The 12698-nt window shown below is 41.4% G+C and overlaps 1 protein-coding gene across 1 annotated transcript; it reads left to right on the forward strand.

Moving 5' to 3' along the window:
• Positions 1-766: 766 nt before the first annotated feature.
• LOC128195775 (uncharacterized) lies at positions 767-11879 on the forward strand. Its single transcript, XM_052874413.1, has one exon. It carries the CDS (start codon positions 2874-2876, stop codon positions 4212-4214), a length of 1341 nt encoding a protein of 446 aa, XP_052730373.1. The 5' UTR covers positions 767-2873; the 3' UTR covers positions 4215-11879.
• Positions 11880-12698: the final 819 nt, after the last annotated feature.

Genomic DNA, 12698 nt, shown 5'->3' on the forward strand with positions numbered 1-12698 from the left:
GAATCCTTCTTAGGTATAGGAGAAAATGCTCCTTATAATCAATTCCTTCTCTTTAAATGAATCCTTTGACAACAAGTCTTGCTTTATGTCTTTCAATGTTACCTTGCAAGTCTTTCTTAGTTTTGAAGACCCATCTACATCCAATAGGTTTTACACCATTAGCTAACTCAACAAGATCCCAGACTTTATTAGATGTCATAGAATCCATCTCATCTTTCATAACATTATACCACAAATTCAGTTCCTTAGAACTCATGACTGGTTAAAATCAGATTCTTACAAATACACTTCATAATCACTAGAAACTATTGGTCTTTTGATTCTAGTAGATCTTTGATGAGTCAATATTTTGTTCACTTCACTTAGTTTATTGTGCTAGAATTAATCGGGGAATAGTGCTTAATTGTCTAGTATTTTCCCATTTTTACTAATTGTGCTTAATTTGACCAAAAATTTTAATTTTAATTAATTTGGATTATTTGAGCAAATTATTTGCATTATTAATTGCAGGGAAAATGTTGGAAATACAATTTGGAACATTTAGAGATCAAAAGAAAATGCCACATAGATATACTTTAAACTAAAATGATTGAGGAGGTGTGGATTTAAATTATGGGAGTGCACATGGAGATGGATCACGGCTGAATGGAGAGCTCACATCCAGCTTCACCACGGCCCATGGCAGCATAAGTCCAGCAAGCACCTCACGTGCTTCATATAAGAGGGTGGTGTAGAAGGAAAAAGAAGACAGCTGCTGGAATAGGGGGGCCTATGGAAAAATGAAATCGGGAGCTTCTAGCTGGCTTTGAAGAAAAGGAGAAGCAGCACACGCGTCCAGGGGGCTTCATACACGGTCCAGCAGCTATCTTCACGCACGCGGGCAACAGCTTTTAAGAGGAGTGACGTCCAGCAACTATGGCAGCAGCGGGTGTGCACGAAGAAGCCACGACCCAAATGCGGAGCTTCCAGAAGGAAATCCAGCACGTTCATTTTGGAGAGGTGCAACAGAACAGCTTTGAATTGGTACAGCAGCCCACACTTGGCACGTCCAGCAAGCTTTGAGGAAGCCTTTACGTCCAGCTGCTGCACACGCACAGAATGAAGCACGCTGGATGAGAGGAGAAAAGTGGGCTGGTCCACGTGAAGTCCAGCAGCGTCCAGCAACACGCGTGAAGCAGCGGACCCATAAGCAAGCTTGAGAGGAGCGTCCAACAGCTTGGAAGTGGTGTGTGCATGGAGAGAAAGGGTGTGACGGGCAGCAGCATGTGGTGGCAAAAGAAGAAGCGGTCCAGCATCCAACAGGTCCAGCAGGGGGCACGAGAGTAGGACTTGGAATTTTGCAATAAGGAGGGGGTCCAGCCGCCATACTAAGGGAGCTTTCTTGAACGTTTTTTTGGAGACATGGGATTCTTTCTCACTTTGGAGGACGAAGGGGGATAGAATGACTTGGCTATTTTGGAAAGAGCCACTTAGAGAGCAGATGCGGAGAATGGTTGAGGTGTGCTCCAGCTGCCATGGATATTGAGAAATGAAGTGGTACACACGGTGACGCTGCAGTAGTGTAGAAGGGTTTTCGTTTTCTTTTCTGTGTTGGAATCGAGAAGAATTTTGAAGAGCATGTGGTCTTGTTTTTATCTTCATGTTTGAACCAGATTTTTATTTTTATATTCTATGAAATTATAGTGTTATTTTACTGTGAAGAAGTGTGCATGTTGGCAGCCTTTATCACTTTCATTTGGTGATTTAATGCTTTGGAGATTTCTTTTCTTTGTGAAATGAAGAAGTAGATTAGGTGGGAGTAGGTGCTGTCAAATCCAATTAGGCTTTCTTTTTCTTTTAGAAATCAAACACGGTGATACTTTTCTTCTAAACCATTAGGATTTAGTCCAGTAGGTGGGACCTTTTCTTTGCACTTCTTTTGTCTTTTCATTATTTGTCTTGGAGAAGAATGGAGAGGCACGGATCCCATGGAGAAAGTGGTGTGTTGTCACGGCTTAGGAGATGCACAAGCTTTCATTTTAATTTTTGAAGAAGCGGTGCTGTTGCACGCAAATGGTGATCGAATTTGGAGAAATTTCAAGCTTTTCAATTTATATTCTACTTTAAAGAAGCACCATGCTCATTTATTTGCTAGCATTTATTTTAAGTGTTGATTTCATGATGAATAGCATTTCACTTTAGCTACTTTTTTTATTTTTATTATCTCTTGCATTTTATTGTTCATTATTTTCTTCATTGTTGCATTTTGTCATTGCGTTTTACTGTTCATCTTATTTTCAAATGTTGTTTCAATCTCGGTTTGCTTTACTGATGCTTCTCATGTTGCGTTTAACGTTTAAGTTTATTTGGTGCATTTCAATTAGGCTGCTGTTATGTTTTCTGCGCATTTATTGTTCCAGCATTTTATTTTCAAATATTGATGAATTCTGCATTCTCTGATTTTGATGTCTTTTACCATTCGGCCTTGATGTTTGACATTTATTTTCAATTATGTTTGATTGTATTTGATTTCCAGTTTCAATTTAGTTTATTTCTAATCACAAAAACACTTTCAAAACCCCCCCACTACGTGTTTGATCTGAGACTGAACCGCAATTTGGTCCTTGAGAGACGACCTAGGAGTCACTTCCTAGTTTATACTGCATTAAATTTGCAATCAATTTTTGTGTGAGGTGCGACCCTCTCAACAAAATGGCGCCGCTATCGGGGACCAACGGTTTGGTTTTAGGTCTTTTGTGTTGATAATGTGTTGTTTGTGTGTCGTGTTTTGTCTTGTATGTTTGAGTGTGTGTGATTTGTTTGCTTAGGTTGTTTTGTGTGTTCAAAATTTTTGTGATATCGTTTCATGATTTTAGGGTGTTGTGACTTAGTGCATGACTAGGGGAAATCCTGGGCCTATACCACCCTTTGATCCTGAGATTGATAGAACTTTTCATAGGTTAGCTAGACATTCTAGAAATTTATCTTTAGAGTCTGTTTTTGAGTCTGTTCCATTGGATACTGTGCATCCCACTGCTGAGTACTTTGTGCATACTGCATCTACTGCATCTGTTGCATCTGCACGTGATTCTGATTCTGATTCTATTGTTTTTCGCACTGAGAACAATATGGCACAACCTCCACCTCGCGAGAGGACTTTTAGGGAGATGGCTGCACCTGATTTCGATATCGAAAGCTTGTGCATCCAATATCCTGATGAGGACGTTCCATTTGTTCTCAAGACTGGACTGATCCATTTGTTGCCCAAGTTTCATGGTCTTGCAGGTGAGAGTCCTCATAAGCATTTGAAGGAATTCCACATTGTCTGTTCTAGTATGAAACCACATGATGTTCCTGAAGAGCACATCTTCTTAAAGGCATTTCCTCATTCATTGGAAAATGTTGCTAAGGATTGGTTGTATGGTTTGGCGCCTAGATCCGTCACTAGCTGGGATGATCTGAAGAGGCTATTCTTAGATAAATTTTTTCCAGCAGCCCGGACCACAGCTATCAGAAAAGACATAACTGGGATTAGGCAGCTTGGTGGAGAGAACTTATATGAGTATTGGGAGAGATTCAAGACACTTTGTGCTAGTTGTCCCCACCATCAGATACCTGAGCATCTCCTTGTCCAGTATTTCTATGAGGGTTTGAACAACATGGACCGTGGTATGATTGATGCTGCCAGTGGTGGAGCTCTTGGAGACACCACACCTGTTGAGGCCAGGCAATTGATTGAGAAGATGGCCTCCAACTCCCAGCAGTTTAGCACCAAGAATGATGCCATTGTGGTGAGGGGCGTACATGATGTTGTTGCCCAGTCTTTATCAGCTGTTGAAAGCAAGTTGGAAGGAAATATTGACTCTCTTACGAAGTTGGTGACACAGTTGACTACCAACCAGAGATCTGCAGCTCCATCTGCATCTGTTGCACGGTTATGTGCTATTTGTCCTTCCAGTGACCACTATACAGATGCTTGTCCTTCTTTGCAGCACTCTGCTGCCTCTGATGCGCCTCAGGCTTATGCTACGAACATCTACAACAACAGGCAGCAACAACAGCAAAATCATGACTTATCCAGCAACAGGTACAACCCAGGGTGGAGGAATCACCCCAATCTGAGATGGAACAATGCGCCACAACATCAACAGCAGGCACCACCTTTCCAGAATGCTGGAGCACCTAACAGATATGTGCCTCCACCTATGCAACAACACCAGAGGCAACAACAATAGCAGCAACAAGAGGCACCTGCCCAACCAGTTTCCCAACCTTCCACTTCGTCTGAACCTTCATTGGAAGAGTTAGTGAGACAGATGACTATGCAAAACCTACAGTTTCAGCAGGAGACTAGAGCTTCCATACAGAGTCTCACTAACCAGATGGGTCAGATGGCTACTCAGATAAATCAGGCGCAGTCTCAGAATTCGGATAAGTTACCATCCCAGACTGTGCAGAACCCAAGGAATGTGAGTGTCATAACCCTCAGATCAGGGAAGCAGATTGTTGTGCCTTCAGAGCCCGCTTCTACACCTACACCCGTGCCTGCCACTTGTCCTAGAAAGAACGACCATGACGGTCCAAGCAGGGCATTTGAGGTGGGTGAATCTTCTTCTCCAGCCGGTGGTTCTTCTTCAGGTGGATCTTCTCCCTCTTCCACCACCACCGCTGTCGCACCTTCTCCATTGGTTGACCGACCTATCCCTCTACCATTCCCTTCACGGGCACTTCCTAGCAAAAAGATGGAAGAGGTGGATAGGGAAATTCTGGAGACCTTCAGGAAAGTAGAGGTGAACATACCTCTACTCGATGCCATCAAGCAGATACCGAAGTATGCCAAATTCTTGAAGGAGCTGTGCACACACAAGAGGAGGATGAAGGGAAATGAGAGGATTAGCATGGGAAGGAATGTATCTACGCTTATTGGTAAGTCGGTCCCGCACATCCCTGAAAAGTGCAAGGACCCAGGTATATTTTGCATTCCTTGTGTGATTGGAAACAATAAATTTGAAAATGCCATGCTTGATTTGGGTGCTTCTGTTAATGTCATGCCTTTGTCTATATATGCATCTTTGTCTCTTGGACCTTTGCAAACCACGGGTGTGGTCATTCAGTTGGCCAATAGGAGTGTTACCCACCCAGCAGGTTTCATAGAGGATGTCTTGGTTAGGGTTGGTGAATTGATTTTTCCTGCTGACTTTTATGTTTTGGAAATGGAGGAGGGATTCTCTCATGGATCCGCTCCCATTATCTTAGGCAGGCCATTCTTGAAAACTGCCCGAACTAAGATTGATGTGTATGCTGGAACTTTGTCTATGGAATTTGCTGATATTGTTGTTCATTTTAATATCCTTGATGCAATGAAATTTCCAGCTGAGGACCATTCTCTGTTTAGGATCGATGCATTGGATGACATTATTGATAAATATGTTGTTGATGATTTTGATTCTATGCATAAGAAAGAGCATTCTTTTCTATCTTCTCTACATACATGCATTGAATCTGAATTTGAGAATGATGTTGATTTTGAAGAGAATTTTGATATCCATGATGTTGATGATGTTTTTGATATGGATGATGTTGATAATGTAATTGTCATGGATATGGATTTGGAGCTTGATGAGATAGGTGTTCCGCCTTTACCTGTGAATTCTTTGGAGTCAGAATGCACTAACCACTTTGTAGGAAGTACAAATGAATCTGACTTGCAGGCACCTACTCTTGAGTTGAAACAGCTCCCAGATAACCTCAAGTACGTGTACTTGGAGGATTATGAGAAGAAACCGGTGATCATTTCCACCTCCCTTGATTCTGTTCAAGAGGAGAAGTTGCTTGGTGTGCTGAGGAAGCACAAGAAGGCCATTGGTTGGAGTTTGGCTGACATACCTGGTATTAGCCCATCCACATGCATGCATAGAATTCTTTTGGAAGATGGGGCAAGGCCAGTGAGACAGCCACAAAGAAGGCAAAACCCCGTGATCATGGACGTCATCAAGAAGGAGGTGACCAAGCTTTTGCAAGTTGGGATCATCTACCCTATTTCAGACAGTCAGTGGGTTAGCCCCATCCATGTTGTGCCCAAGAAAATTGGCCTCACTGTGGTGAAGAATGAGAGGGATGAGCTTATCCCAGCTAGAGTGCAGAACAGTTGGAGAGTCTGCATTGACTATAGGAGGCTCAACCAAGCAACCAGGAAAGATCATTTCCCCCTGCCATTCATTGATCAGATGCTGGAGCGCCTGGCAGGTAAATCTCATTATTGTTTTCTTGATGGTTTTTCTGGTTACTTTCAAATAAATATTGCACCTGAGGATCAAGAAAAAACCACATTCACCTGCCCCTTTGGCACTTTTGCCTATAGGAGGATGCCCTTTGGTCTATGCAACGCCCCTGGTACCTTCCAGCGGTGCATGCTTAGCATTTTTAGCGACTTTCTTGAGAATTGCATAGAGGTGTTTATGGATGATTTTACTGTGTATGGATCCTCCTTTGATGCATGTTTAGACAGTCTGGAAAAAGTTTTGAAAAGATGCATAGAAACAAACCTTGTTCTCAATTTTGAGAAATGTCACTTCATGGTTGGACAAGGTTTGGTTCTAGGGCATATCATTTCTGAAAAGGGAATAGAGGTAGACCCTGCTAAGATATCTGTGATTTCGCAGTTACCTTACCCCTCTTGCGTGCGAGAGGTGCGATCTTTTCTTGGACATGCAGGTTTCTACAGGCGCTTCATCAAAGGTTTCAGCAAGAAAGCGCTTCCCTTGTCCAGACTGCTGCAGAAAGATATTGACTTTTCTTTTGATGACAAATGCAAGCAGGCGTTTGACTGCCTGAAGGAAGCTTTGACCACCGCCCCTATCATTCAGGCACCGGATTGGACAGCCCCATTTGAGCTCATGTGTGATGCATCTAATTATGCATTAGGGGCTGTCTTGACATAGAAAATTGACAAGCTGCCGAGAGTGATCTACTATGCTTCACGCACTTTGGATGTTGCCCAGGCAAATTATACCACCACTGAAAAAGAGTTGTTGGCAATTGTTTTTGCCCTTGATAAGTTTAGGTCATATTTTCTTGGATCACCTGTTATTGTGTATACTGACCATGCAGCTCTAAAGTTTCTGTTGAAAAAGGCGGAGTCAAAGCCTAGATTGATCAGGTGGATGCTACTCCTCCAGGAGTTTGACTTGCAAATTGAAGACCGGAGTGGAGCACGAAATTTGGTTGCAGACCACCTAAGCCGGATTGAAAAAGCTGGGAATGAAGCTGATGTGTTGCCCATACAGGATACCTTTCCTGACGAGAGTTTGTTGATGATTTCTTACTCTCACCCTACTCCTTGGTTTGCACACATTGTAAATTATTTGGTTGCTTCTGTTTTTCCTCCCTTAGCATCACGTGCTCAGATTGCTAAAATTAAGAGTGATGCTAAGTATTATGTTTGGGATGACCCATATCTGTGGAAGTTGTGCAGTGACCAGGTTACTAGGAGATGCATTCCGGACCATGAGATTGACTCGGTCCTGCAGTTCTGTCATGCCTCCTCACCTGGTGGTCATCTGGGGATACAGAGAACAGCTCGCAGAGTGCTTGACTGTGGTTTCTATTGGCCTTCCATCTTCAAAGATGCGGAGAAGATTTGCAGCACTTGTGAACCTTGTCAGAGAGCAGGAGGATCAATTTCACAAAGACAAGAGATGCCTCAACAACCTATGTTGTTCTGTGAGGTGTTTGATGTATGGGGTATAGATTTCATGGGTCCTTTTCCTGTTTCTTTTGGTTTCTGTTATATTCTCCTTGCTATGGATTATGTTTCAAAATGGGTGGAAGCTAGAGCCACCAGGACTAATGATGCTCGGGTTGTTGTAGATTTTGTTAGATCTCACCTCTTTTGCAGGTTTGGAGTGCCTAGAGCAATTGTTAGTGATCAAGGAACCCATTTTTGCAACAGATCCATGCAAGCTTTGCTCAAGAAATATGGGGTGACGCACAGAGTTTCTACACCTTACCACCCCCAAACAAATGGGCAGGCTGAGATCTCCAACAGGGAGATTAAGAGGATTTTGGAGAAGATTGTCCAGCCCAACAGGAAAGATTGGAGCAATAGGTTGGACGATGCTCTTTGGGCTCACAGGACAGCTTACAAAGCACCGATAGGGATGTCTCCCTACCGGGTTGTCTTCGGAAAAGCATGTCACCTACCGGTCGAGATTGAGCATCGAGCATATTGGGCTGTGAAGATTTGCAACTTCTCCATGGACCAAGCTGGAGAGGAAAGGAAGTTGCAACTGAATGAATTGGATGAGATCCGATTGGAGGCATATGAGAACTCGAAGTTCTACAAGGAAAGGACAAAGAAGTTCCATGATAGTTCTATTGTTAGAAAGGACTTCGAGGTTGGCCAACAGGTTTTGTTGTATAACTCTAGACTCGGCCTCATGGGTGGTAAGTTGAGATCAAAATGGACTGGACCTTTTGTTGTGACTAATGTTTATCCTTATGGTGCAGTAGAGATCCAAGGTCCATCTACAGCTAAAAGTTTCAAGGTGAACGGGCATAGACTGAAGCCTTTCCTCAGCAACCCTTCTTTATTGGATGTAGTGGTGGAGGAGACGTCTTTGGTCCACCCCACCTATCCTTCCATCTGACTCAGGGAGTTTCTTTTCTCCTTTCTCCCTCACTTTTATTGCACTTTGTCGATATCTGATGACTGTTCTGATTGTTTGATCTACTGATTGTGACACACTGAGGACATTGTGTCGTTTAAGTGTGGTCTATTAGGGGAGGTTGTTTCTTTGTTCATGTTTCGGTTTTTATGTAGTTTGTTGTGTCTTGTGTACAATTTTGCATGCTTTTCGTGAATTCTGGATTGTGGTTAGGTTGTCAGTTTTCCTTCACTTCATTGATACTCTGAGATGTTAGATTCCTTGCTTTTCTTTGCTTGGAAGATGATCATGATGTTTGAGAGTTGAATTGATTGTGACACAAATGCCCTGTGTGAGAACTTGAGCCACTTTATGTTCTTTGTTGTGTGTGATATGTCTCTTGATTGCTTGCACATATGCCTTGGCTTGACTCTTGTTGATAATTCTTGATTGATATGCATGTTTGGAAGTGACAAAGGCAGTTTTGTTCTTGAGCCTCTCTAGCCAAATAAGCTTACCTTGTTCTAATCCTTTGAAAACCCTTTTTGAGCCTATACTTTCCCCCATTTCTTTGTTTTGAATGCTCATACACTAGCCCTACGTGAAAAACCATGATTACCTTAACCTTAGGGAATTTTGGAGCTTGGGAAGTGTTTTGGGAACAAGTGTGGTCTCTTGGGGGTTTCTGATGAGTTGGCTAGTTGGTTCCTCTTCTTGTTTTGTTTTGGTAAATATATGTGTATCTTGTCTTTTACAGTTTTGTTTTGAAAAGAGAGAAAAGAAAAGAGACAGGATGATGAAAAAAAAAATAATAAATAGAGAAAAATGAGGATAAAAAAAAAATTTGTGAATAATGGAGTCAAGAAGAGGATGGAATTCGAGGTTGTGGGTGTGTTTGAATGTGTTTACACTTGTTCCCCATTGCTCCTTTGTTCCTTATGGTTTGTAGCTTCTTATCCAGATATATCCTGCCTTGTCCTTGGCCCCATTACAACCATGAAAAGACCTTTTGATTTGAACATGCATATGTTTCTGAGTGTTGATATTAGTGGCTTGCCAAGTCTGTTGTTGTTTGCTTTCTTGAGTGCATTGAGTGACATTGATTTACCTTAAACACTTGAGAGAAACACCGATTGTGTGCATCTGTGAGGCTCTGTTGCTTTTGATTCATCTCTTGAACTGATTGACTGTTTCCCTTGTACTGAACTGTTTGGATGATTCTTTGAGTAGTTGCTTTCATTGACTCTGTGTGGGATTCTGCCTATACCTTTTACCGTCCAGATTTTGTGAGAATTGTGCAACTGTGTTTCTGTTTTGGAGTCTTTGTTGTCTGTCTGTCGAGTCTGTGTCAGCTTCCTGATGTTTGAGTAGTTCCCTAGTTTTCGTTTTGGTTTTGCCCAGGAGTGCAAAAGACTAAGTGTGGTCTATTTTGATAAGTCGTTATTTCTTGAATTATATTTAGTTTATTGCACTTAAATGAACCAGGGAATTGTGTTTAATTGTTTGTTATTTCCCCGTTTTCCGAATTCTGCTTAATTTGGTCGGAAATTTGTAATTGTGCTAATTTGGGTTTTCTGAGTTGATTAAGTGCATTTTTGAAGTGTAGGAAAATTTCGGAAATACATTTTGGGAAATCAGGAAGAATGCCAAATAAATTCAAGATTCTCCACACAGACATTTTTGAATTAATTAAATTGTAATTCAGTAGTTTAGAATTTTTGAATCAACTCTTATATTTTGGGTCAATTTTTGGTAAATTAGATTAGACCCAAAAATTAGAAGTGACTGACTTGGACCCTAGGGTTTTTCTTTTGTGTGGACCCCACCCTCATTAAAGGGGAGACACACGGCCTTTAGGTTAGGCCGCCACTTGCCATTTGCACTGTACACACTCTCGGCTCTTAGTTTTCGGAATTCTTTTGGCTGAAAACGCGGGGATTGATGAACGGAGACATTTTTTTCTTTTTTCCCTTTTTGCTTGAGCGCTGTTCTTCAATCATGAATGAAAAGATGATTTTGACTCTGCATTTCTGATTTATTCATTGCCGCTTCCAATTGGTTACAGAGCTTTTTATTGAATGTTCTTTTCTCCTTGTGATTCCACACACTGTTACGGGACATGGGTTGCATTTTCTTTTATTCTGCCATCTTCATTTTAGCACGTTGAGAAGTGTGGCTTCACGGAGGGGAAGAAGGCCTTTCATTCTTCTTGCTGGCAGCGTGCACACGCTTGTGGGACGGGGTTCAAGAAGGAGCAAAGGCAAGGATGTGGTGCCACGGTGCTAGAAGAATGGCATGAAGTCACGGTGCTGATTCATGGAAGATGAGAGAAGAGGTGTTGCCACGTGCTGGAATGCTTGAACCGAGAAAGTGGGTGCACGGAGAATGAACTGGAAGCTTGCACACGGATGTTGTTTCAATTGGAAGCTTCCTATTCAATTTCTTCTCACTTTGCAAAGAGTACGGTGCTTTGATTATGCTACGAGTAGGTGTCACGGTATGGCTGGATGGAATAAGCAAGGAGCAATTTTATTGAATGAAAAAAAGAAGGCTGCACGGTGAAGAAGTGAGATTGAGATGGTATTAGGTGTCACGGTCTTGAAAGGAAGAAGGAAGTGGGGTCTTGGCTTTTGAATGCTGCACGGAACCCAGAGGTGAAGTTGAGGTTACGGTTGGAAGCATAAAAGGGAGGAAGCATCACAGTAGTGAGGGCACGACTTCTAGAAGAAAAGAGAATTGTTTTTCCAATTGTGTGAGAATGAAAAAAAATAGCAAAATTGGTGGTGTGCACGGTGATTGAATGATGGGACGTGTGAAGGTATTTGGCAGCCCAATGTGTACCACTCATTTTCTTTATTGATTTAAGAATGAAGAAGTAGAGTAGGTGAATTGTGTGGTGCATGGTGATGGCTGGAAGAGTGGCCCACGGGTATTGGATGCATTTCCTTTATTTTTTTTTAGCATGAATGGATAACTTAGGAGTAGCAAGGTACGGTGATAGCTTCAATTTTAATTTCTTTAAATTCCTTTTGCAAAAATGAGTGGACCATATGCGATTAAAGGATTATAGAAGTTGGAAGTTCATGTCTGGAAGGAAGAAACATCCAAATTGTTTTGATATTTTTTTCTTTGCTTGCCACATAATGTCACGGTCATGGAGTAGTTCCTTATAAGCAATTGTAATTTTTAATTTCTTTTGATAGATGAATGAGTGGTTAATGGTAGAGAAGTTTTATTTTCTTGCTTTCATTTATATTCTTTTGTGTTTGATTTTCATTTTTAGTCAAATTGCATTCACAAACCTTTCACAAAACCCCCCCCCCCCCTACATGTTTGATCTGAGACTGAACCGCAATTTGGTCCTTGAGAGACGACCTAGGAGTCACTTCCTAGTTTATACTGCATTAATTTTGCAATCAACTTTTTGTGTGAGGTGCGACCCTGTCAACAATCTTCTTAATGTTTTCTCAACATCTCGATGAGAAACTTGCTGTTTAACTAGGTGTTCAACATTTACTTGTTGCTCTTTATCAACAACTTGATCTATATTATCATTCTCAACAATTTATGAAACTTCACTTACTGGTTGTCTAATACGCTTTTGAACTGGAGGGGGGTGAATAACTACCAATCTATCATTTAATTGAAAGGTTTGAGCTTCACAGTTATCCTTTTCATGATCAATATCTTGAATTAAATACTCACACTAATTAAGTCATTTTCAAGAAAGTTTGCATTTCTTGATTCCACAATCCTAGTGTTATGAGGTGGACGATATAATCTATACCCTTTGGACTTTTCAGCATATATAGTGAAATACCCATTAATCTTGGGTCTAGTTTCTTCTCGTGTGGGTTATAAATCCTTATTTCAGACACATCCCCAAATTCATACATGTCATAAACTCGGTTTCCAACCTGTGAATTACTTAAAAAGTGTTTTTAAAATAGCCTTAGTTCTGATTTATTATATACACAACCGTCTTAAGTGCTCTAGTCTATAAGAACTAAGGAAGTTTAGCATTACTCCTCATACTTCTCACCATATCCATCAAGGTTCAATTGCTTCTTTCTA

This window comes from Vigna angularis, chromosome 3 (assembly GCF_016808095.1).
Source record: "Vigna angularis cultivar LongXiaoDou No.4 chromosome 3, ASM1680809v1, whole genome shotgun sequence".
Taxonomy (NCBI): Eukaryota; Viridiplantae; Streptophyta; class Magnoliopsida; order Fabales; family Fabaceae; genus Vigna; species Vigna angularis.

Excerpts from the sequence above, each read along its gene's own strand:
- LOC128195775 (XM_052874413.1), top strand. The coding sequence starts at position 2,874 with ATGACTAGGGGAAATCCTGGGCCTATACCACCCTTTGATCCTGAGATT.